The sequence below is a fragment of the Lissotriton vulgaris genome, chromosome 11 (assembly GCF_964263255.1).
Source record: "Lissotriton vulgaris chromosome 11, aLisVul1.2, whole genome shotgun sequence".
NCBI lineage: Eukaryota > Metazoa > Chordata > Amphibia > Caudata > Salamandridae > Lissotriton > Lissotriton vulgaris.
Window position 1 is genome coordinate 864,458,069 of NC_141699.1, and position 25,844 is coordinate 864,483,912.

Sequence of the window (25,844 nt, forward strand, 5' to 3'; positions counted from 1 at the left end):
CCGGTCCGCGGCCCACCAGGCTTGGCGGGACCGGGCCTCAGCAAGGGGGGGGCCAGAGGGCACAGCTATAGAATGCGGGGTCCACCAAGAAGCAGGGCCCGCCTGCAAGCAACGACCGGACTGCTCCCCAGGTCGCCGTCAGCAAGCGCAGGGCAAGCGAGGGCCCCCCAGTAGGGTTCCTCTGTGTCTGTGTCGCCGAGAGGAGAAGAAGGCGGAAAGGTCAATTGTCAGGCCCCGCAACCGCCGGACCCCCGGGGAGGCAGCCGGGGAAGGGAGGAGGTCAGCGCGCTGCAGCTCACCGGGTGGGTCCAGCGCCGGGCGACGGTGCAGAAATTCGTGGGCATGGGCCACCTGGTTGTCCTCGTGGCAGGGCCTACTGGCTTTACAGGGCCGGGAGCTCACGTAGATTCGGCGCCAAGGCCGCCGCAGTCCCAGCAGCTCCGGCGCGATTCCGCCGGCGACAGGCTGTCCCTAGGCGGTGACCAGAGTGAGCCCGTGCAGGGGGCCACGTGGTCCTGCGTTCGTGACTGGGGGTTGCGGTCAGGTGGGCCCCCTAAACAAGCCACCAATCCAGCAATAAGCAGTCCACAAGCGGGGGTGTCAGGCTGCCAGGCAGGGGCCCCCAGACAGTGGGTTGTGTGGGAGAAACAGCCAGGAGTTGGGGCTCACAGCGCCGGGGCCCTCCAAGGCCCGTGTCTCAACAGCACTCGGCCCTCAATCGTCCCCCCGGGCCGTTGCCGAGGCATCCATGGCAACCAGAGGTGCCGGCAGGGATCGCGGGTGCAAGGGAGCCAGGTCGCCGTCCCCAGGCGCGTCGCTGCCGAGAGCACCCCAAGGAGCGAAGATGGCGGGCAGTGCCGCGAACAGGACCCCCCACCGCCGGGCCCCTCCGAGGACAGACAGGGGGAGGGGGGGGCAGTAGGGGGGGTGCGGCGCGCCGCTGCTCACCGGGAGAGTCCCTCGGCGGGTGCGAAGGTCGCTGTCGGTGCTCTCGGCAGGGGGCCTCCGGCGATCTCTCCGTGGCAGGCCTGGTGTTCCCGCCAAAGCCGAGACCTCCCGTGGCAGTGGAGTCCGGGCAGTCGCAGCGTCCTTCGCTGGAGGTAGACCGGCCCCAGCAGCCTCCAGGTAGCGATGCAGGTAACCGGCGGGGGTCCGCTGGAGAGGCACAGCCGCTGGGGGAGCCTGGGGGCGTCCGACGGCCCCCGCTGATCGTCGCTCTAGCCCACTCTTCAGGGATCAGACAGGCGTCTCGCCGGCGAGCTCCGCTGCAAGATGGCGGCTGGAGGTCAAACTCGGAGGTCCCCGGGCAGCAATCGCCGATGGCGGGGATCTGGACGGCTGCAAACTGCCACCGGAGGGGATCGCTGGCAGGGAGACGGTGGACAGGGGACCCCCAGGGGCAGGCACCCCCCGGATCTTCGCTGAAACAGGCGTATTAAGGCAGCAGGGTGACGGAGCTCTCACGAGACGCGTCCGATCACATCGCTGTCTCGGCCACGCCCCCTGAAATATTCATTTTTTCAGTGCCTTTTAAAGATGTGAGTGGCATTCTAATATTTCACAATTATTTTGACACAATAAATGCGCGCTCGCGTGGTTTCTTTCATTTTGCATTAATCTTATGGTGTAGTCCTCTTTGCTTGGATTTTCCCCTTCAATATTTTTAGGATTGAGCCTGCCAGTGCATGGTGTTTATGCTGTTTTAGATCAGGAGAGAGCACACTGCACATCAGGCCTTTCAGTTAGGTCATCCCATGCAGCTTGGGCCTGGTTGCAGAACTAATCAGTACTGCAATCTGTTGGGCCAGGACCGCCATCTAAGGACTCGAACTGGGTGCAAAGAGTGAAGCTTGTCTTACTTTTACGTGCTTAGGGATCCTGTGCCTCTGCGATGCTTTGTACAGAACTCACCGTATGTAACAGGAATTGAATTACATTCCAAGGTGTGTTAGCTATGTGTAACAGCAGAATGTGTTTATTTAGCATTTCTTCTGCCACATAGTGTATGAAAGTGGTTAGAGCTAGGAAGAGGGGTACTCTATACGCTGCGTGCTGCTGGCATTACATCACCATTAGGTGAGGGTGAGATCCATTACCACTAGGTGAGGTCCACGTCCAAGTCATTCCACAGAATGTTCAGTTTGTTATGGAGTTGGGGAAAATCTGGAGACACTTGGAGTAATGGCCCAGATTCACATTTTATAAAAGATGCATTCAAAAAGGCTTGGAATATTTCTCCAGGTACTACATAAGCTGTTTGTAAGAGTAGCAAGTGTAATGAAAAAAACAGTTTCAAGTTGTGGAAAAAAATGGCAGCTTCATCAGCAGAAGATAGGAAACCTCTTCCTACACTCTAACAGGATAGAGAGGGGGTTACCACTAAAACAAGAATAAGTACTTGGAGTTAGACCCAATTTTGGGAGCTATTTAAAGACTGCATCCAGCAGGCCTTGCTCTCGTAATATTGTATCTTCTTTCCTTTTTGGTTATTTTTCAATTGAATTTGTGCCTTGGAATATGTGGCTGTGCCTGGCATTTGAGGGTGTTTTTGGTTTAAGAGTGACTGGCATATAATGGCATCTTCTGGATATGTGTCGTCTGTATCCCCGACAAACAGAAGGTAATGGGAGGATGCATGCAGTAAGTCTAACCACTGACAATCGCTTGTGGTAGCATTCCAGCCAATCGTTCTTTTACCTACTGTGTCACCTCAGAGTAGACCCAATCACATACAAATCAGTCTTGGTCGTGCTCCAATAAGAGAAACCTGTCCCAAACTGCCAAGTCAGGTATTCTCTGAACCAGAACACAAGCAAGCTAAGATAGACTTTGGCCTGATTGGACCTCTTCAGTCAGGTCTAGCTTGATTTCAGTGGCACAGTTAACAAGGGGCATTGTTTGTGCATACCCATTGACACTTAGGGTATTACATCAGATGCAGAAAAGGTGCTGGAACGATGCCTGCAATAAGTCTAACCACTAGCAGTCACTCGGGTAGCATTCCAACTCATTGGTCTTCTGCCCAACATGCCACCTCAGATTAGACCCAGTCATATACAACTCTGTCTCGGTCTTGCTCCAATCGAAACAGTCTAGCACAAGCTGCCAAGCCAGGTCCTATCTGAGCTGGAACGTAAGCAACTCAAGACTGGGTTTGACCTGATTGGGCTTCTTCAATTGGGTGGAGTTTGCCTCCAGCAGCATCAGTTACTATAATGCATCAGGCTCAATGTTGTGATGTCACTTCTTGTGATGTCATCGGTCAAATGTCACATGATGTCTCTTCTGCTACTCCTGCTAACACTTTGGTGAACTAATGCCATGCTGGACACATTGGTTGAGTCTTTTGTTAAATATCAAGAGATTAAATGTAAATGAAACATGGTTGATCACATGGTAATCTGGAAAAGATAGTCATGCAGGAGAAGTGTTAGTGCTAATCAGCAGGAGAACATTCATATAAAATCTGAAGGAGGATGTGGGGCATGGGACTGCCTGGTATTTTTTTTTAATTTAGATTTTGGTGTCATTATAAGATTCTGATTTGCTTAGGTCTACCGTCCTCAAATGAAGTTAAGGATAAACACTAAACTGACGATGACATGTTTGGGGGCTTATGTCTCATCCGAAAGTGAGATGAGCAAAATGACTCATTAGCCAATTATGCTAGGGCGAGGTGCACGGTGCTGCGGTGCTCACTTTACAGAAAAGTACCCTTTTAGACGGGTAAAAAGATGTTACATGGGGGGGTAGATCAAATTGCTTTGAAGGATGCAGCTGTTGGGAGACCATCTGAGGGGCCGAGAAGACAACGACTGTTAGATTGCAGTAGGGCAAGGCAAAGATATAGATAGGGGACAGAAAGAGGTTTCCTTGTCTTTTGACTGTTAGTCCCTTTTTAGGTCTCGCCTACGCAGTGCGCATGCGCTGCATAGGCAAAATTACCTATTGCTAGCGCTTCGGCTTTTCAGACAAACACGTGCACGCGTTCCATTGCCTTCAATGGCAACGTGTGCACGTCTGGCGATTCACTTGCAGGAGCGAGCGCCGCCATATGGTAGCAATTATCGCTCCCACAAGTGAATCGCGCAGCCCCCTTCGTCCCCCCTGCTGCCGCTCGAGGCACGCGTGCCTCCCCCTTCCGCTGCGAGAGGCGCGCACTCACTTGTTTTTTTCTTCCTGATTAAAACAGCCCTGTTTGTGTAAGAGCTTCTATCACAGACTGTCTCTGTCGCCCCGGGGGGAAAGACCACGGACAAAAGTGAGCTTGTCTGTGATGCATGTGACAGGCGGCCTCCCGAGTCGCCTGATTCGAGACGTCACACGCGTGGAACGCTCAGTGCTGATCAGATCACAGCCATAGATCAGATCATGGGGTTGCAGCACCCAGCTCCGAGCCCGGCACATCTTTGGCAGGGGCCTGCCAGTGCCTCCAAAGCCTCCAGCACTTCTCGGAGGACATCGCCGTTCCGGATACAAGCAACAACCTTGCCGATATAGTTGTAAACAACAGGGTATTTACTCATCAAACACCCCTCGTACACAACAAAGAAAATAAGCATTTGCAATGCAATAGGTCTCGCATTATTAAAGTTTGAGCTATCGGCATTGCTAAATAATGCAACACCAATAGCTCCAACATTAATAATGCAAAACCTATTGCATTGTTATTGCAATGTCAATAGCTCAAACTCGTGTGAAAGTGAGACCTATTGCACTGCAAATGCTTGCTTGCACTTAGGCTATTGTGCTCCGGCATGAGCAGTCTCTGATTAGCTGCCAGCAACATGAAGAAAACATTTTCTGGCAGCCACTATAGGACTCAGTGACTTAGTCCCCTGTCCTGCAATTTGAAAAAAAAAGTATAAATAGTGGGCAAGGTAAGGATACACTGCGCCTACCTCCTTTGGCCCAAAATAGAGAATAAATCGTGCACTTTTGCTGCGATCCTCCGTGGGATCACAGCAAACAAACACAAGCATTTGCAATGCAATAGGTCTCGCATTAGGAAAGTGTGAGCTATTGGTATTGTAAATGACACATTTTTTTAATATGTGTTGGCTTTGAAAATATATAAATTAATAGCATTGTTATTCACAAAGGCAATAGCTTACACTTTCCTAATGCGAGTCCTATTGGCTATGGCAATGCTTGTTGGTAGCAAGCAAGGACAGTGCTGTTGTGGTTCTGAGTGATGATGTGGTTGGGCTGAGTGATGTGGTGGTGCCCCTGAGTGATGTGGTGGTGCCCCTGAGTGATGTGGTGGTGCCCCTGAGTGGTGTGGTGGTGTTCCTGAGTGATGTGGTGGTGTTCCTGAGTGATGTGGTGGTGATCTTGAGTGATGTGGTGGTGTCCCAGAGTGATGTGGTGGTGTCCCCGAGTGATGTGGTGGTGTCCCAGAGTGAGGTGATGGTGTCCCCGAGTGATGTGGTGGTGTCCCTTAATTTATTTATTTAAAGTTTTATATAGCGCGAACAAGATCTTCGCAGATATCAGAGCGCTTTACATAGAAGGGTACATGAGGGAACATAGTCAAACAAGTAAATCAAGCTTTACCTAGAAGGGTACATGAGGGAACATAGTCAAACAAGTAAATCAAGCTTTACATAGAAGGGTACATGAGGGAACATAGTCAAACAGGTAAATCAAACTTTACATAGAAGGGTACATGAGGGAACATAGTCAAACAAGTAAATCAAGCTTTACCTAGAAGGGTACATGAGGGAACATAGCCAAACAAGTAAATCAAGCTTTACATAAAAGGGTACATGAGGGAACATAGTCAAACAAGTAAATCAATAAATCACACTGTGCAAATAGTATAACTAAGTGACTGAAAGCCAATCATGTGAGTAATAAGACAACTCATACAAATAAGTAAAGGGGACAAACATGTAGTACAGATCGGTGCAGGGTGTTAATAGGGTTCGAGATAGTAGTTCAAGTGTATTTAGCCATGAGGATAGCTTTTACTTCTTTTTTAAAGAGTGTAGTGGAGGAGATAAGCCTGGTTTCGGGAGGGAGTGAGTTCCAAATCCTAGGCGCCATTCCTGAGAAGGAGCGCTTGTATGTTTTTTCCTTCCGGAATCTTCGAGGTTTCAGCAGAAGATTGTTTGTGCCTCTCGTGTTTCTAATTCCCCCAGAGATTGTCAATTTCTGAGCGAGGTAGCCGGGTGAGTTTAGGTGTACCGCCTTGTGTGTCATGCAGGCGATTTTCAGATGTATTCTGGCTTCAAAAGGCAGCCAATTCAGGTATTTCAAGTCGGGGGTAATGTGGGAGTGCTTTTTTGACCCAGTGATGAGTCTTGCTGCAGCATTTAGAGAAGCTTTTAGTGGTGCGGTTGTAGTTAGGGGGAGTCCGCAGAGGGCGGTGCTGCCGTATTCAATTCGTGGGATGACTAGTGCTTGTACTGCGGTTTGGAAGTCTTTGGCTGGGAGGTAGGGTTTAAGTTTCCTCAGAGTATTGATCTGGAAGTTCGCTCCCTTTGTTGCCTTGCTGATATGTTGCTGCATGTTGAGATTAGTATCGAGTGTTATGCCTAAAGATTTTGCTGAGTCCACGATGGTGGGTTGGACATTGAGTGCGGTTAGGAGTTTAAGCCAATGTTGAGTGGTGGATATCTTCGCTGGAGGTGAGATCAGAAGGAACTCTGTTTTCAGGGCATTGAGTTTGAGGTGATTATCGGCAAGCCAGGATTGGGTGCATCTGATCGTTGAGTTCAGGAGCAGGATGTCATTGGGTGATTGTAATTTGAGATAAAGTTGGGTGTCATCGGCGTACATGTGAAAGTGTACATTGGATGCTTTTAGCAAGGTGGTGAGAGGTTCCATGACTAGGTTGAACAAAGTTGGGGATAGAGAGGATCCTTGGGGGACGCCTAGCGTTACAGGTACTGGCGAGGACATCAGGTTGTTGCTCTTGAATTTCTGCGACCTGTTGTGAAGAAAGGAAGTGAACCACTTGAGGACAGTTCCAGATAAGCCCATTTTTGTGTTTAGTAGTTCTAGTAGATTCTCATGTTTAACGGTGTCGAATGCTGAGGAGAGATCAAGAAGGATGAGGAGGCAGGTGTCGTTTTGGTCTAGCATTTGAAGTGCGTCGTCAATTATGTGAGTCATAGCAGTTTCTGTGCTGTGTCCTGCTCGGAAGCCTGACTGGTGAGGGTTGAGGAGATCGAATTGCTCAATGTGTTTAGACAATTGTAGTTGTGCGCATTTTTCCAGCAGTTTGGCGAGAGTGGGGATATTGGTGATGGGACGGTAATTGTTGAGATCAGAGGGGTCGGCTGTAGGTTTCTTTAGTAGAGGTGTGACCTGACCAACTTTGAGGGAGTCAGGTATGCTGCCTTGTTGGAGAGAGCTGTTGATAATTTTAGTCCAGAGAGGGAGAATCAAAGGGGTAAAGTCTTTTACTGCGGAGGCAGGGAGGGGGTCCGTGAGGTGATTGGATGGTTTCAGGGTGCTGAGCAGTTTGCCAATTTCTTCTTCCGAGTATATGCCGAAGGTTGACCAGGTAGCATTGTTTTTTGGTTCAGTGGGTGCTAGGCATTGGGGTTTGGAGTAGAGGCTTGCGTCAATGAGGAGATCGCTTTTTATTTTGTCGTTTTTTTGGATAAAGAAAGCAGCAAAGTCTTCACAGGAGGGTGCCTCACGCTCAGTGTTGAGTGGTTGTGGTTGCTCCTTGGATTGTGACTTGATTAGCTCAAACAGTTTTCTCGGGCGGTTTTTTGCTTGGTCTAGTTGGAGGCTGAAGAAGTCCGATTTGGAGCGTTTTATTTTCCTGAAGTAGGCGTTTCTCTTTTTCTTCAGATCTTTTAAGTGCATTGCGGAGGGGGCTGATCTCCAGGTCCGTTCTGCCATTCGCATGTCTCGTCTATCCTCGTTGAGACTCCCGTCGTACCATGGTTTGGAGATTTTAGTAGACTCTTTTTAGTTGCATAGGTGCAGCCTCATTAATTATAGAGGTCATAGCGTTGATATAGTGGTCAGTCAGAGTTTGGACGTCCGTGGCGCCTGTAGGTGGGAGTAGGAGATTGCAACTGTTAGGGGGCAAAGAGCCTGGGTTGAGTTTTTTCGAGTCTCTTTTCCAGACTTTGGGCTTGGAGAGTTGAGCCGGGTTGACTTTGACTTTTTCATTGATAAAGAATGTGATAATATAATGATCTGACCAGTCACAGGGTTGGATGGATTCGAGTTGGATAGATTCCTCTTTGGAGATGATCAGGTCGAGGGTAGAACCTTTCTCGTGGGTCGGGCTGTTGCATATTTGGGTGAGGTTAAGGGCATCGAGGAAATTTTTAAGACTATTTACCACCGCATCGTTGCGGTCATTCCAGTGGAGGTTGAAGTCACCAAGGTATATTTGGGTGAGCTGCCGTCCGGAATTGGTTGAGATCATATCCATGATTTGTTGGGAAAAGGTGAGGTTGTCCCTGGGTGGGTGGTAAATGCTGTGAAGAGAGCATATTGGTTTGCCCTCACTAATAATGTCGAGGCAGATGTATTCCCAGGATGTTGGGGATGGTAGGGGTGTGGAATTGACTTTCTGAACAGAGAGGTTGTTCCTGTAGATGCATGCGATTCCACCACCTATTTGGCCTGTTCTGTCGAGCCTGATAATGTGGTAGTTGGGAGGAACCAGAATGTCCATTATGGGTGTCGAAGATTCAGTTAGCCACGTTTCAGTCAGGATGATTAGGTCAAGGTCCCGCGATAAGAGGAGTTCAGCAATGGCGGCGGAATATTTCGTGGCCGATCTGCAGTTGAGAAGAGTGCATTTGAGACGGGGTGTGTAGAGGGTGTTAGATGGTTCTAGCGAGAGAGGGACTTTTCTAAGGTTATTGGGGATGGAGAATCTGCTGTTTAGTGTGGGTGGTCTAAGGGGATTTGGGTGTATCGTGGGGATATTGCGGTGTGGGGTGGTTGAGTGAATTTGGGGGGCTGGGTCATAGGAGCGGAGAAGGGTGAGTGTGTCGAGGTCAGAAGAAGAGTTGTGGGTGCGGCGAGGGCGGTTGTTGCGATTAAGCGCTGGGATTGAGGTCGGATTGGGGTGGGATAGCTGAGTGCGAGAGTTAGTCGGAGGGGTTGGGGACAAGTTGGGCGGGGAGGTGAAGATGTGTGAGGGGTTGCAGGGGCGATGCGGGGGACGAGGGCAGTTGCTGCGCCTATGAGCAGGGATTGACGCCTGGTGTGGGGCGTGATGAGGGTGGGAGTATGCCGGCGGAGTAGGGGACAAGTTGGGAGGGGAGGTGGAGGTGGGTGGGGGGTGTATGGGGTGTGTGGGGTGTGTGGAGAGTAGTTCTTTGATGGCGTGTATGTCTTCTTTGATCTGAGTGAGGGTGGCCGTGATGTATTCCACCGTAGGGTAGGTGGTGGGGGTGGGGGTGCCAGTCAAGGGTGAATGGCTGACCAGGGAATTCGTGTGCAGGTGGGAGAGAGGGCTGGTGTTTGAGCAGGTCTGCGTTGTGTTGGTGTGCGGGATGGAGTTAGGGGGGCGATAGGTTTTGGGCGGGAGGGGTGTGGATGAGGTAGGGAGGAGGTTGGTGTTATGGGTGAGGGCATTGGTGGTAGGCGGGGGGGTCAAGGTGTAGGCTGGGGGACTGATAGCCGTGGTGGGGGTGTAGGGAGGGTAATGGGGGCTGAGAGTAGGAGGGGAAGTGGGATTGGAGATGGTCCTGTTGAGGGGGGAAGGAGTTAATTTAAGAGAGGGGGTATGTTCTGCTAAGTTGGTTAGAGGGTAATGAGGACTGAGAATGGGGGGGATAAAGGTGGGGATTTGTCGGAGTGCGTGTTATTCTGGTGCTGGACTACGTTAGGTGTGTTGAGGGTGGGAGCTGTGCTGTCAGCGGCGAGCGGGGTGTTAATGCCCGCTGTATGTGTGATAGGAGTGTTGAAGGTATGTGTGGAGGTCCGCGAGTTGGTAGAAGGGGCGGGGGAGAGAGCGGTGTATGTGGGGGAGCGATCTGTGTCTGTGATTGCGTGCTGAATTGGGATAATGGGGTTGTGGGTAGGGGATGGGAGGTCAGGGGTGGTAGGTGTGTCCCTGATTGAAGAGTATGTAGCTGTGAGGTCATGGTTGGTGGGACTGGGGGAGATATGAGTGTTTGTCCGTGAATTGGAGAGGTGTTCTTTGAAAGTGGGGAACATGTTGTCTAGCAGTTCCAGGTTCCTGTCTGTGGATTGTGATAGGACAATCCCGTTATTGTAAATAGTGATGGTGGCTCTGCCTGGAAAGACTTGGGATGGTGTGATGGAGAGAGTTAAGCTGGGAGCGGATTTTCTGGTGGAGGAGACGGTGAGTAGGGTGAGGAACGCTTTTCTCCATTGAGCTCTGCGTGTGGTGTGGAAGATGATATCAGTGTTCAGGGATCCATTGACCGGTGAGAAGTAGGTGTCAGCAAAGGGCGTTTCCGGGTGTGACCTAAGGAAGTTGTGTTTAAAGCGTTTAGCAGCTTTTTTGGTGAGTGATGGTGGGTAGTTGATTTTGTATGTGTGTTTGCCGATAGGGTCCATGTTGCGTTGAAGGATTAGGTGGGTATGGGAGAATGCACTAGTGCACTATAGTGGTACAAATGTGCAGAAAAACAAATGTGCAGAAAAACAGGTGCATACAGTAGGTTACACAGTAATAAGTTATAAATTACCAAAGTGGCACTAGTAATCAGCCGGCATAACCAGGATATAAGAGTGAGCAGTAGATCAAATACATACGGTAAATTATAAGGTACAAGGTGTAAGAGTAGGCATAATACTGATAGTATATAAGGGTAGGGTACAATGGGAGAGTGCACTAATGCACTATAGTGGTACAGATATGCAGAAAACAAATGCGTACAGTGGGTTACACAGTAATAAGTTATAAATTGCCAAGGTGGCACAAGTGATGAACCAGCATAGCCAGGGTATAAGCGTGTGCAGTAGAGCAAGTACATACGGTAAATTACAAAGTACAAGGTGTAAGTGTGGGTACAATACTGTTATAATATAAGGGCAGGATACAAAAATATATGAGGTAGCATACGGTATATACGGTAAACTACAAAGTACAGGGTGTAAGTGTAAGTGTAATACTGATAGTATATAAGGGCAGGATACAGGAAAAATATGAGGTGGCACACGATACAGTTAACACAATGTACAATAATATACGTAAATATATGAGGTATCAATCGGTGCATTCCAGGAAAAAGTGAGATAGGTGCAGCTTACAAACATGTGCAATAAACAGATACAAGAATGGTACTAATGATGTACTGAGACAAGATACCGGTGCAACCACAAAGTTGCATGATGATGTATGTGAGGTATACCTCATGAAATAGGTGCAGCTTACAAAATGTACACTAAACAAATCAAGAATGATATACTGAAACTAGGTGCCGGTGCAACCAAAAAGCTGCGTGAGGCAGAAATGACATTACATTAGCGAGCAGCCAGAAGTAATTGAGGTAGCGCTCTGTGCATTACCAGTAGGAAATACTGCATAATAGGTATAGGTATATGAGGTAGCAATCTGTGCATTACAACTGTTCAAAATCCAGGCAGAAATATAATACTACAATAATAGGCAGACATTCTTTTAAATATGAGGTAGCAATCTGTGCATTACAATTGTTCAAAATATAGGTACACAAGTGTTCAAAATATAGGTAGGAGTATAATATTGCAATAGCGGGCATGCATTCTTTCCCAGGAAGGTGTAGATAGATCACTGAGCAGAGTACTCTGTCGCTGGGATTAGTCTAGAATGAAAAAGCTCTTAGTGTGTGTTTAGATAATGATGAAAATGACTAGACCAGGATGGCCGCCCACGAGAGAGACTAGTCTAAAATGGCCGCCACAAAGGTGAGATAGAGACAGTAGTCCTTTGTTTGTTGCTGTTACATAGATAGCAGGGAGGAGCAGTTTCCCTTCACAGTCCTCTGTCTGCTGCTATTATTTTGAGCATACGGGTAGGAGTTTCTCTTTCTGTTTGCGCAAGCCATGCTCAGTCTAGCTGGGAGGAATTCTTATCTCTGTGTGGGGGAGTTAGCTGAGGGGCCTTGTGGACATCAGAGGTAGGTAGGAAGGGGGAGGGGGGGGGGGGGATTTATTGCTACAGTTTTATGGCCCCAGCCATTTTGAACAAAGGAGGTAGTTTTTTAGGTGGGCGGGTGGGAGAAATAAATACCTTAAGACTGTGTGCCTGTTGCGTTTGCCAGCAGAGTTTTGCAGAATTTTGCAGAAGCAATGTTTTGTTGTAGTCCGAAGTTGGCTCAATCCCTTCTCCTTCGTAGATATGTGTGCACTGTGTGAACGTGATGACAAATCTCCAAGTCTGGGCTCTAAGTCTGTGTCACCCTATGAGGCCGGTCAGCCGATTACCAGGTATCCAACAGTGACAGTGGGGCATGCTTCGGTCTTCTGTCGCCCCTGCAGCTCTTGTTGGACTCGGGGCACACTTCACTCGCTCCTCAGGGCAGGGCGCCACCTCCTCCGGTCGCATCTAGTTTCCGGGGCAGCCGGTGGCAGTCTCTACTCCTCCGTCGTCGTCTCTGCGGTGCGGGGTGATGAGGGGGGGGGGCGGGGGGTCTGCTGCCACGTCCCTTTGCAGTCACAGCGGCCAGCGACCTCCACCGTGGTGCGGGCGGGAGGGGGGCCTTTTAGACGCCGCTGGGGCTCCTCTGCTGTGGCGCGGCCGGTCTTTTTGCACTCCGTAGCCTCCGAGATTCGCTGTTCCACTGCTGTGGAGCGGGCGGGCGACGTCCGTTCGTCAGACTCCCGGAGCTTCAGCCGCTTCTGCGGCTCGGGGGGTGCCCTCCTGAACCGCCGTGAGTCTTTCTGCCCCCCTATGCCTCTGGAGCTCCTTTGTTGCTTTCCGGTGCACCAGCCCACGTATCTGCTGAGCGGGCGGGGGGGGTCTCTCTCAGCCCTCCGATGCTTTCGAGCGGGCAGGTGATGCAGTCTCGGCAGTTATCGGAGCTTCAGCCGCCCCTGCGGCACGACAGATGCCTTCTGTGCCGACGTGAATCCAATGCTGGTCTTATGGCAGGATGATAGGTTCAGCAGGCTCCCGGGGCTCCAGCGATGGTGGTGTCTGTGTTTTCAGGCTCCAGCTACCGCTAATCCGGTCAGTGAGCAATCCAGTTACTTGTGCTGCTTTTTTGGCTTTCGTTCCGTCGTGCTGGTGGGTGCTAACAGGGATAATGCCCGTTAAGGGATCCCAAGCACTGGGAGCTCTTCACAGGAGCTCCTACCAGGCGGCCATCTTGGTTATATTAATGATGTGGTGGTGTTCCTGAGTGAAGTGGTGGTGTCCCTGAGTGATGTGGTGGTGTCCCTGAGTGATGTGGTGGCGCCCCAGAGTGATGGAGGGTGGAGTTGGAGGGTGGAGTTGGAGGGTGGAGCTGGAGGGTGGAGCTGGAGGGTGGAGCTGGAGGGTGGAGCTGGAGGGTGGAGCTGGAGGGTGGAGTTGGAGTTGGAGGGTGGAGTTGGAGGGTGAGGGTGGAGTTGAAGGTTGGAGTTGGAGTGTGGAGTTGCAGTTGGAGGGTGGAGTTGGAGGGTAGAAATGGAGGGTAGAAATGGAGGGTAGAAATGGAGGGTGGAGTTGGGGGGTGGAGTTGGGGGGTAGGGTTGGTGGGTGGAGTTGGAGGGTGAAGTTGGAGGGTGGAGCTGGAGAGTGGAGCTGGAGTGTGGAATTGGAGGGTGGAGTTGGAGGGTGGAGTTGGAGGGTGGAGTTGGAGTTGGGGTGTGAGGGCGGAGTTGAAGGGTGGAGTTGGAGGGTGGAGTTGAGTTGGAGGGTGGAGTTGGAGGGTGGAGTTGGAGGGTGGAGTTGGAGGGTGGAGTTGGAGGGTGGAGTTGAGTTGGAGGGTGGAATTGGAGGGTGGAGTTGGAGGGTGGGGTTGGAGGGTGGAGTTGGAGGGTGGAGTTGGAGGGTGGAGCTGGAGGGTGGAGCTGGAGGGTGGAGCTGGAGGGTGGAGCTGGAGGGTGGAGTTGGAGGGTGGAGTTGGAGGGTGGAGTTGGAGGGTGGAGTTGGAGGGTGGAGTTGAGTTGGAGGGTGGAATTGGAGGGTGGAGTTGGAGGGTGGGGTTGGAGGGTGGAGTTGGAGGGTGGAGTTGGAGGGTGGAGCTGGAGGGTGGAGCTGGAGGGTGGAGCTGGAGGGTGGAGCTGGAGGGTGGAGTTGGAGGGTGGAGTTGGAGTTGGAGGGTGGAGTTGGAGTTGGGGTGTGAGGGTGGAGTTGGAGTTGGAGGGTGGAGGTGGAGTTGGAGGGTGGAGGTGGAGCTGGAGGGTGGAGCTGGAGGGTGGAGCTGGAGGGTGGAGCTGGAGGGTGGAGTTGGAGTTGGAGGGTGGAGTTGGAGTTGGAGGGTGGAGTTGGAGTTGGGGTGTGAGGGTGGAGTTGGAGGGTGGAGTTGGAGTTGGAGGGTGGAGTTGGAGGGTGGAGGTGGAGTTGGAGGGTGGAGTTGGGGGTGGAGTTGGGGGTGGAGATGGGGGTGGAGTTGGAGGGGGAGTTGGAGGGGGAGTTGGAGGGGGAGTTGGAGGGGGAGTTGGAGTTGGAGGCTGGAGTTGGAGGTTGCAGGTGGGATTGGAGTTGGAGGGTGGAGATGGAGGGTGGAGTTGGAGGGTGGAGTTGGAGGGTGGAGTTGGAGTTGGAGGGTGAAGTTGGAGTTGGAGGGTGGAGTTGAGTTGGAGGGTGGAGTTGGAGGGTAGGGTTGGTGGGTGGAGTTGGAGGGTGAAGTTGGAGGGTGGAGCTGGAGAGTGGAGCTGGAGTGTGGAATTGGAGGGTGGAGTTGGAGGGTGGAGTTGGAGGGTGGAGTTGGAGTTGGGGTGGGAGGGCGGAGTTGGAGGGTGGAGTTGAGTTGGAGGGTGGAGTTGGAGGGGGGAGTTGGAGGGTGGAGTTGGAGTTGGAGTGTGGAGTTGGAGGGTGGAGTTGGAGGGTGGGGTGGAGTTGGAGGGTGGGGTGCAGTTGGAGGGTGGGGTGGAGTTGGAGGGTGGAGTTGGAGGGTGGAGTTGGAGGGTGGAGTTGGAGTTGGAGGGTGGAGTTGGAGGGTGGAGTTGGGGGGTGGAGTTGGGGGTGGAGTTGGGGGTGGAGTTGGAGGGGGCGTTGCAGTTGGAAGCTGGAGTTGGAGGTTGCAGGTGGGATTGGAGTTGGAGGCTGGAGTTGGAGGCTGGAGTCCGAGGCTGGAGTCCGAGGGTGGAGTTGGAGTTGGAGGGTGGAGTTGGAGGGTGGAGTTGGCGGGTGGAGTTGGAGGGTGGAGTTGGAGGGTGGAGTTGGAGGGTGGAGTTGGAGTTGGAGGGTGGAGTTGGAGGGTGGGGTGGAGTTGGAGGGTGGAGTTGGAGGGTGAGGGCGGAGTTGGACGGTGGAGTTGGAGGGTGGAGTTGGGGGTGGAGTTGAGTTGGAGGGTGGAATTGGAGGGTGTAGTTGGAGGGTGGAGTTTAAGGGTGGAGTTGGAGGGTGGAGTTGGAGGGTGGAGTTGGAGGGTGGAGTTGGGGTGTGAGGGCGGAGTTGGAGGGTGGAGTTGGAGCTGGACGGTGGAGTTGGAGGGTGGGGTGGAGTTGGAGGGTGGAGTTGGAGGGTGGAGTTGGAGGGTGGAGTTGGAGGGTGGAGTTGGAGGGTAGAGTTGGCGGGTGGAGCTGGAGTTGGAGGGTGGAGTTGGAGGGTGGAGTTGGAGTTGGAGTTGGAGGGTGGAGTTGGAGGGTGGAGTTGGAGCTGGAGGGCGGAGTTGGAGCTGGAGGGTGGAGTTGAGTTGGAGGGTGGAGTTGAGTTGGAGGGTGGAAATGGAGGGTGGAGTTGGCGGGTGGAGTTGGAGGGTGGAGTTGGAGGGTGGGGTGGAGTTGGAGGGTGGAGTTGGAGTTGGAGGGTGAGGGTGGAGTTGGAGGGTGAGGGTGGAGTTGGAGGGTGGAGGTGGAGTTGGAGTTGGAGGGTGGAGTTGGAGTTGGGGTGTGAGGGTGGAGTTGGAGGGTGGAGTTGGAGTTGGAGGGTGGAGTTGGAGGGTGGAGGTGGAGTTGGAGGGTGGAGTTGGGGGTGGAGTTGGGGGTGGAGATGGGGGTGGAGTTGGAGGGGGAGTTGGAGGGGGAGTTGGAGGGGGAGTTGGAGTTGGAGGCTGGAGTTGGAGGTTGCAGGTGGGATTGGAGTTGGAGGGTGGAGATGGAGGGTGGAGTTGAAGGGTGGAGTTGGAGTTGGAGGGTGAAGTTGGAGTTGGAGGGTGGAGTTGAGTTGGAGGGTGGAGTTGGAGGGTAGGGTTGGTGGGTGGAGTTGGAGGGTGAAGTTGGAGGGTGGAGCTGGAGAGTGGAGCTGGAGTGTGGAATTGGAGGGTGGAGTTGGAGGGTGGAGTTGGAGGGTGGAGTTGGAGTTGGGGTGGGAGGGCGGAGTTGGAGGGTGGAGTTGAGTTGGAGGGTGGAGTTGGAGGGTGGAGTTGGAGGGTGGAGTTGGAGTTGGAGTGTGGAGTTGGAGGGTGGAGTTGGAGGGTGGGGTGGAGTTGGAGGGTGGGGTGCAGTTGGAGGGTGGGGTGGAGTTGGAGGGTGGAGTTGGAGGGTGGAGTTGGAGGGTGGAGTTGGAGTTGGAGGGTGGAGTTGGAGGGTGGAGTTGGGGGGTGGAGTTGGGGGTGGAGTTGGGGGTGGAGTTGGAGGGGGCGTTGCAGTTGGAAGCTGGAGTTGGAGGTTGCAGGTGGGATTGGAGTTGGAGGCTGGAGTTGGAGGCTGGAGTCCGAGGCTGGAGTCCGAGGGTGGAGTTGGAGTTGGAGGGTGGAGTTGGAGGGTGGAGTTGGCGGGTGGAGTTGGAGGGTGGAGTTGGAGGGTGGAGTTGGAGGGTGGAGTTGGAGTTGGAGGGTGGAGTTGGAGGGTGGGGTGGAGTTGGAGGGTGGAGTTGGAGGGTGAGGGCGGAGTTGGACGGTGGAGTTGGAGGGTGGAGTTGGGGGTGGAGTTGAGTTGGAGGGTGGAATTGGAGGGTGTAGTTGGAGGGTGGAGTTTAAGGGTGGAGTTGGAGGGTGGAGTTGGAGGGTGGAGTTGGAGGGTGGAGTTGGGGTGTGAGGGCGGAGTTGGAGGGTGGAGTTGGAGCTGGACGGTGGAGTTGGAGGGTGGGGTGGAGTTGGAGGGTGGAGTTGGAGGGTGGAGTTGGAGGGTGGAGTTGGAGGGTGGAGTTGGAGGGTAGAGTTGGCGGGTGGAGCTGGAGTTGGAGGGTGGAGTTGGAGGGTGGAGTTGGAGTTGGAGTTGGAGGGTGGAGTTGGAGGGTGGAGTTGGAGGGTGGAGTTGGAGCTGGAGGGTGGAGTTGGAGCTGGAGGGTGGAGTTGAGTTGGAGGGTGGAGTTGAGTTGGAGGGTGGAGTTGGAGGGTGGAAATGGAGGGTGGAGTTGGCGGGTGGAGTTGGAGGGTGGAGTTGGAGGGTGGAGTTGGAGGGTGGGGTGGAGTTGGAGGGTGGAGTTGGAGTTGGAGGGTGAGGGTGGAGTTGGAGGGTGAGGGTGGAGTTGGAGGGTGGAGTTGGAGGGTGGAGTTGGCGGGTGGAGCTGGAGTTGGAGGGTGGAGTTGGAGGGTGGGGTGGAGTTGGAGGGTGAGGGTCGAGTTGGAGGGTGAGGGTGGAGTTGGAGGGTGAGGGTGGAGTTGGAGGGTGAGGGTGGAGTTGGAAGGTGAGGGTGGAGTTGGAGGGTGGAGTTGGCAGGTGGAGTTGGTGGGTGGAGTTGGCGGGTGGAGCTGGAGTTGGAGGGTGGAGTTGGAGGGTGGAGTTGGAGTTGGAGGGTGGAGTTGGAGGGTGGAGTTGGAGTTGGAGGGTGGAGTTGGAGGGTGGAGTTGGAGGGTGGAGTTGGAGGGTGGAGTTGGAGGGTGGACTTGGAGGGTGGACTTGGAGGGTGGACTTGGAAGGTGGACTTGGAGTTGGAGGGTGGACTTGGAGGGTGGAGTTGGAGTTGGAGGGTGGAGTTGGGGGTTGGAGTTGAGTTGGAGGGTGGAATTGGAGGGTGGAGTTGGAGGGTGAAGTTGGAGTTGGAGGGTGGAGTTGGAGGGTGGAGTTGGAGGGTGGAGTTGGGGTGTGAGGGCGGAGTTGGATGGCGGAGTTGGAGGGCGGAGTTGGAGGGCGGAGTTGGAGGGCGGAGTTGGAGGGCAGAGTTGGAGGGTGGAGTTGGAGGGTGGAGTTGGAGGGTGGAGTTGGAGGGCGGAGTTGGAGTTGGAGGGTGGAGTTGGAGTTGGAGGGTGGAGTTGGAGGGTGGGGTGCAGTTGGAGGGTGGGGTGGAGTTGGAGGGTGGGGTTGGAGTTGGAGGGTGGAGTTGGAGGGTGGGGTTGGAGGGGGAGTTGGAGGGGGAGTTGGAGGGGGAGTTGGAGGGGGAGTTGGAGGGGGAGTTGGAGGGGGAGTTGGAGTTGGAGGCTTGAGTTGGAGGTTGCAGGTGGAGGTGGAGTTGGAGGGTGGAGTTGGAGGGTGGAGTTGGAGGGAGGGTGGTGTTGGAAGGGGAGTTGGAGGGGGAGTTGGAGGTTGGAGGGTGGAGTTGGAGGGTGGAGTTGGAGGGTGGAGTTGGAGGGTGGGGCTGGAGTTGGAGGGTGGAGTTGGAGTTGGAGGGTGGACTTGGAGGGTGGACTTGGAGGGTGGATCTGGAGGGTGGACCTGGAGGGTGGACCTGGAGGGTGGACCTGGAGGGTGGACCTGGAGGGTGGACCTGGAGGGTGGACCTGGAGGGTGGACTTGGAGGGTGGACTTGGAGGGTGGACTTGGAGGGTGGAGTTGGAGGTTGGGGTGGAGTTGGAGGGTGGAGTTGTAAGGTGGAGTTGGAGGGTGGACCTGGAGGGTGGACCTGGAGGGTGGACTTGGAGGGTGGAGTTGGAGGTTGGAGTTGGAGGTTGGGGTGGAGTTGGAGGGTGGAGTTGTAAGGTGGAGTTGGAGGGTGGAGTTGTAAGGTGGAGGGTAGAGTTGGGGGGTGGAGTTGGAGGGTGGAGTTGGAGGGGGAGTTGGAGGGGGAGGCTGCAGTTGGAGGTTGCAGTTGGAGGGTGGAGTTGGAGTTGGAGGGTGGAGTTGGAGGGTGGAGTTGGAGGGTGGAGTTGGAGGGTAGAGTTGGAGTAGGAGGGTGGAGGGTGGAGTTGGAGGGTGGAGTTGGAGGGTGGAGTTATAGATGGAGGGTAGAGTTGGAGGGTGAAGTTGGAGTGTGGAGTTGGAGGGTGAAGTTGGAGGGTGAAGTTGGAGGGTGGAGATGGAGGGTGAGTTGGAGGGTGGAGGTGGAGTTGGAGGGTGAGGGTGGAGTTGGAGGGTGGAGTTGGAGGTGGAGTTGGAGGGTGGACTTGGAGGGTGGAAGGTGGAGTTGGAGGGTGGAGTTGGAGGGTGGAGTTGGAGGGTGGAGTTGGAGTTGGAGGGTGGAGTTGGAGGGTGGAGTTGAATTTGGAAGGTGGAGTTGGAGGGTGGAGTTGGAGATGGAGGGTGGAAGGATTCAGAAAAGGAAGTGGCCATGTTCCAATACTGAGGGAGGGTCGTGTTGCTAAGTTAACTCTTTAGCATGTCGTTTTACAAAATAATCTTTCATTAAGGTCTTATAAAGACGCTGTTCTCCTTTGCTTCATAAATACATATATAGTAAAAGTTGCATTAGAGTACATAAACACATATTGTCGAATTATTTTAAATTAGACCGTAGAAGATAAGACATTTATTTCGGTATATATAGAGTTACTGTTTATCTCCTGTGTACTATCGTGTAGTAGCTGTCCTTTATTGTAAATGGGTTGCTTCTGATTGTTTTTAATCAAATCACCTTTTTTCCCAGATGGCTACTGGGTGAAGTTTAGGAATGGGGGGGGGGAAATGTCGCGTTGGTCTGTCTTTTATTTTGATTGCTTGACGTCATTAGCTGACCAACACAATGCAGAAAAATAGAATATTCTTGTTAAATGTTGAATTGGAAACCACCCGTTCTATGAGACTTTGAGTTGAACACTCGAACTGTAATTCTTTGCAAGAACAGGATAAAACACTATTGGATAACGTGACTGGGAGAGATACATGTTCCAGTTCCTGTGTTGTCGCCTACGAGACGCAGCAACAGTTGTGTGCGAGCCACGCTCAAGGTGAACTTGTATTTTACATGCGAGCGCAATGCCAGCGGTGTGCTCCGTGAGAACTTGCCGTTTTAAATCGCTATGGCCTTAATTCACAATGGGACGAACGGCTGAACTCCGGGTTGGATTGGGATTAAAAATCGGTCCGCACACGTTTGAAAAACAAGCTCTCTGCATTGCTGTGGCGGAGGAGCGGGAGCGCATTTCTTTGAAGTCTGATGCAGGGGCGGGGGAGCGGCAGCCTTTGAAGTCTGATGCCGAGGCACAGACAAATGGTGTGTGACGTGGCTGGCGTTGTGCATGCGCCTGTCTCACATGAACTGTGTATAATCCGCCATTTTGGTAGACTGTTCTTTTCCACTTACTATAATCTGCCGGAGCAATGCGCAAGCGCATTGGCTCAGGCGAGACCTAAAAAGTCCAAAGTTACAACAAGCCTGGTCTAGATGTCCGGTGCATCCAGCACACCATGGCTACAGGTGATATCGCCTTGACACGCCCTCTTTAGTGCTGCCAGGAGGCCAAATGTCGGCGGGAGCTGCTCTGGCGTTCTAAAGAGAGGGCACGTTTGATTGGCTGAGACTAAATACGGAGAGAAATGTTTATGTTTATGAAGTTAAAGGGCTCAGCTTCTATGTTTATGAAGTTAAAGCGCTCAGCGAGGAACGCGCTTGTTTTTCTAAGGCACAGTGAGTTTAAGGGATCACATCATGTTGCGTCGCCGCTGTGACTCGAACCAGGTTCTCGAGTTCCAAAACACAGCAGCTTTGGTCGTTACGCCACATTATCTATTCATGAAGCATCAGCAAATGGGCAGGCCGGCCTAACCAAAATTATGGGAGTACAACACATTCGATGTCTGTCTTTATTTCTGGTAGTACGGCGGAGTTTATGCAATCATCTGCACTTTTGCCAAACGTCCTTACCAACCAGCTGAGCACTTTAACTTCATAAACATAGAAGCTGAGTGCTTTAACTTCATAAACATAAACATTCCTCTCCGTATTTAGTTTCAGCCAATCAAAGGCTGAAGCTGGGTGACGCAGCTCGGCTTCTTTCGGGTACTGTAAGCATGTCTCCCCCAATCCCAGGCTGCGCATGTGGTGACGTTGCCCATGTGAAGGGCACTGTACGTCCGTGAGCAGCGGCCTCGGATTTTCAGCGCGCAGTAGCAGTCGAGCCACAACCATGTTCCAGTGTAGTTTAGGAGGGATGAGGAAGGGTTGAACGTTGCGTGGGGTCTAATGCATGACGTGTGATAACTTCTGAGCTTTGACCACGCTGATAGGGTCGGCCTGGACATCCATTAGGGTAAGATTCTGCAGTATCCCACCCTCTTCGTTGTTCGGGGGGAGAGGGGGGACCCACATTGCACCCCTGAAGTCAGCCAGGTCTCTTTAAAAGCTTCTATGTTTATGAAGTTAAAGCGCTCAGCTGGTTGGTAAGGACGTTTGGCAAAAGTGCAGATGAGCATTGGCATAGCCAATAGGTCTTGCTTTTTGGACCTTATAAGTATTTAGTTATGCAGCAGAATATTCTTGGTGCAACAACACCAACTGTTGTATGGCTAAACACTTATAAGGTCCCAAATGCGAGACCTATTGGCTATGCCAATGCCTGTTACAAATGTGCTTATTCCATCTTTACCCACCGCTTGTTACACTTGGACCTAATGCTGTACTTACTGGAAACCCATTCACGTGCATAAGAACAGATAGGGTAATGAGTTATAATGGGGTAAACTCTAAGAACTCTCTGACCTGGGTCAGTCAATCAGGTACATATAGAAGTGGTCGGAGTCTATTGCTTTCATAGACAACAAATGTCAACAAATATCACATGTCAAAGTTATGCAAAATAAAGTCCATAAGTGCAGTGCATATTTTATTTTAGCACGTCATAGATTACTAGGTATCAATCTCTGAATAACGAAGTTTGAAAAAATCAAAACTCAAAACATATCAATTGCTTCATCAGATCAAGGAGAGATTGGAAAATACAGATTGAAGGAGCAAATGTGCTCATCAAATTGAGAGCCAATTACATTTTAATATATCAACGCGCTCGTAAGTGAACAAGAAAAAGGATTAGTTAGAGGGGATGGGTGTGATGGGATAAAGGTGGGGACCGGGTAAAGGTGTTGTGACTTTAAAACAATCACAGTGAGATTCAATGTAGCCTTTACAGTCTGGGTTAGATCAGTGGTTCCGTATAAATCTTAAGCACAGGATCTGTATTCATCCGTTGATTGTTCCTATGCTCAGAGAGATGCCATGGGCTAATTGTCTACGTTTCCACCCCTGGTGGTAAGGGTTGCTGGGAACCTCAATGTGGGGTCTTCCTCAGGACACGAAAGGAGCAGGAGCGCTTTACGTGGGGCCAGATCAATGACCGTACAGATAGGACCTTCCTTGGTTCCTATGTGGTTGGAAATGGCTGGGACGTGGTAGCTTTCCAGGTAGTTATTCTGTATACTTCGGAGTCATCGTCTGTCCAACGCTGGTTATGGGGGTGCGTGGCTAGACTCACCGACCCGGTGGTTTCTAATCCGCACCGTGAGGGCCGCCTCGCTCAGACGGTGAGTCTAGCCACGCACCCCCATAACCAGCGTTGGACAGACGATGACTCCGAAGTATACAGAATAACTACCTGGAAAGCTACCACGTCCCAGCCATTTCCAACCACATAGGAACCAAGGAAGGTCCTATCTGTACGGTCATTGATCTGGCCCCATTTAAAGCGCTCCTGCTCCTTTCGTGTCCTGAGGAAGACCCCACCATGAGGTTCCCAACAACCCTTACCACCAGGGGTCGAAACGTAGACAATTAGCCCATGGCATCTCTCTGAGCATAGGAACAATCAACGGATGAGTACAGATCCTGTACTTAAGATTTATACGGAACCACTGATCTAACCCAGACTGTAAAGGCTACATTGAATCTCACTGTGATTGTTTTAAAGTCACAACACCTTTACCCGGTCCCCACCTTTATCCCATCACACCCATCCCCTCTAACTAATCCTTTTTCTTGTTCACTTACGAGCGCGTTGATACATTAAAATGTAATTGGCTCTCAATTTGATGAGCACATTTGCTCCTTCAATCTGTATTTTCCAATCTCTCCTTGATCTGATGAAGCAATTGATATGTTTTGAGTTTTGATTTTTTCAAACTTCGTTATTCAGAGATTGATACCTAGTAATCTATGACGTGCTAAAATAAAATATGCACTGCACTTATGGACTTTATATTGCATAACTTTGACATGGGATATTTGTTGACATTTGTTGTCTATGAAAGCAATAGACTCCGACCACTTCAATATGTACCATCTTAAGAACAGATAGGAACAGCATCTAGATCTTATATTTGCAAAATGAAAAAAAACGATTAATGCACAATCGTTGCAGTACATAACAGCAGCTAGCAGCCTCACTCACCACTGTGATGACTTCCAAGTCTTTCAAGTATGTTCTCTCAGTCGTCAGAATCTCCTTTGCAATGAAATATGCTTTATCTGTTGGGTAGCGCTGGAACAAACACAACACAAAAGGCTTTACAGCTGACAGCACAACCTATCACATAATGTGCTATACAAATCCTAACTTACAGTAACTGCAAACAAAACAACACAAAATAATCTTGAACTGTAATCCATTAAGAAACAAGTGATGTGCTAAAGTCATGGCACTTCCAATCAGAGTGAAGATCAATGGCACTGGCATAACCCATCCAACCACAGAAAATCGGGGTCTAAGTAAAGAACTACTAGATTACTGGAATAATTATCAACAATAACCCAATAAATAAGAAATAACTGGAACTTCACAACAATACTGAAGCAGCTAGAAGTAAGATAAGAACAACCACAAACAGAAAGCCATAAATAAGAAAGGAACAATAAAGTTAGTAAGGTCAAAAGTTTTGAGCGAATCTGGGAAAAGGGCAGAACGTTGGGCCTTGCGATCATTACCTCCCGTCCCTCCCTCGCCTTCCTTCAGTACAATTGAGGCCCCGCCTCCCACCCAGACCCACCCCCAGCATAAAAACTCTGCCCGCCCCCACCTCCACCTGTTTTTTTCTGTCTCACTAGTGAGACTCACCCTTTCAGTTCCTCCCTGTGGCGGTGCCGGGGAGTCTTCGTGCTGGTTCTCTGCGGCGACGGTGTCCTCTGCAGCGTTCTCCTGGCTGTGCCTCCTCTCCTCGTCTCCCTCGTGGTATGGGGGCGGAGAGGTGGCTCGGGAATCCGCTGCGTTGTTTTGGCGGTCCTCCTGTGGCTGGGGCTGTGTTTCCGGGTCGGGCTGCGTGGCTGCCTCCTCCCGGTGTGCTGTCTTACAGGAGTCCAGGTAGGACGGGTTTGTGCCCGTTTTCTTTTTTGTTTCTTGGCAGGGCGCGTTGCTTCTTGCCCCCGGGGACTGCCACTCTGCCGGCTGCCCGGTGGGGGCCGTGCATGGCCCTGCCTCCTTGCTGTGGTCCCTCTGCTCCTCTGTAGTGAAGTGCACTGTGTATTATCCTGTGCCTTTTTCCATCCACGGCTCCTCGGCTTCACGTGTCCTTTTCGTGCCGACTGGACTTGTGTGCCGCTGACGGGTTCTTCGCAGTGCTGAGGAGTATATGTACATTTTGCGACATGTGGATTCTACGGCCTGCTTGTGCGTTTTTCTTGCCCTGTGGATGATGTATTCAGGCCATTGGTGCTGTGCCTCAGTTAAGACCTTTGGTGGCACTGGTTTTCGCTGGTTGGCTTCGGTTCTTGTCCTGCTGCTCCATGTTCCCTTTGGTGGTGGCCTTGGTGGTTGTCTGCTACTGGGTCTGCTCCTGTCGGGGGCGCCTGGGGTTTGGTTGGGGGCGTACTGGTGTCCTCTTCCTCTGCTGCTGGGTCTCCGGTCCCCCTGGGGTGCCCTTGTCGCGCTGAAGCTCCGTGGGGGGTGTTCTGCCTTTCTTGTCTCATGATGGTGCTGGGCTTGATTGTGGCTGCACTGTCCTGTGTTCTGGGGTTTGGTTGATCCCTTCCTCATCCGGCTGGTCCTATGTGCGACTGGTTCCCGTCTGGGTCCTTGGGTGTGGATCCTTCTCCCGCCTCTGCTCTGTGTGTGGCTCCAGGGTGGTGCGCGTTCGGGCCGTGGGTCGCTGGACACCTGTGCTGGTCGGCAGGGTTTTCCTGTTTCCTGCTGGGCGGGGCCTGTGGGTTTCTTTCCATGGTGTCCCCGACCCTCCTGGTTGGGCTTGCCCCTTTGTGCCGGGGTGGGGGTTGGTGCTGTGTGTAGCGTGCGTTGCTCATACTTGTTGTATGTGCGTGGTGCGTGTGGCTTTGTCCGCTGTGGCGCTGCCCTGCTACCAGTTGATTGGCGGTTTCCTGTGCGGCCTGCCGTTGGCGGTCTCTTCCCAGCCCTCCTTCTTCCTTCTGCACTGTGTTGGTCCTGATTGGTTTCAGGTTTCTCTGCGCGCTCGGTTTGCGCTGGGGCGTTTGCTTCTGGGCTGCGCGTCCCTGTCTTCCTCCTGTGGCTGTGCTTCTTGGTGGGGGTCGCCCCTTTCCTCCAGTTGTGCAGTTGACCGCTGTCCTGGCCGCGCTGCTTGGTGGGCCTGTTGTTCTGCTTGGCTGCTGCCGTGGCACTGGCTGGCCTGTTCTCTGCTTCTTCTGTGCCCTCCTTGGTGCTGGGTTTCGTGGAGTTTGCGGTGGCGGTTCGTGGTGGCTGCATGTCGCCACCTTGGACCCTCTGCTTGCCTTGCCTTAGTTGGGGCGTCCTGCCTTTCTCACGTGCCTTGCACTGGGGCCTCTCCGTGGTCCCTGCTGTGGGTTTCTCCTCTGTCTTTCGGGTGGGCGCGGTTTTGACCGTTTCTTT

The 25,844-nt window shown here is 52.3% G+C and overlaps 1 protein-coding gene across 2 annotated transcripts in view; it reads right to left on the reverse strand.

Moving 5' to 3' along the window:
- FARP2 (FERM, ARH/RhoGEF and pleckstrin domain protein 2) overlaps positions 1-25,844 on the reverse strand; it is a 1,631,776-nt gene that overhangs the window by 529,033 nt on the left and 1,076,899 nt on the right. For both annotated transcript variants that reach the window (XR_015300958.1, XM_086944011.1), the window contains exon 15: positions 23,442-23,531. Coding sequence is in view for 1 of the 2 variants with exons in the window: in XM_086944011.1 (XP_086800137.1) it covers positions 23,442-23,531 (90 nt within the window). In the remaining variant the exon portion in view is untranslated. The remainder of the gene's footprint in view (positions 1-23,441; positions 23,532-25,844) is intronic.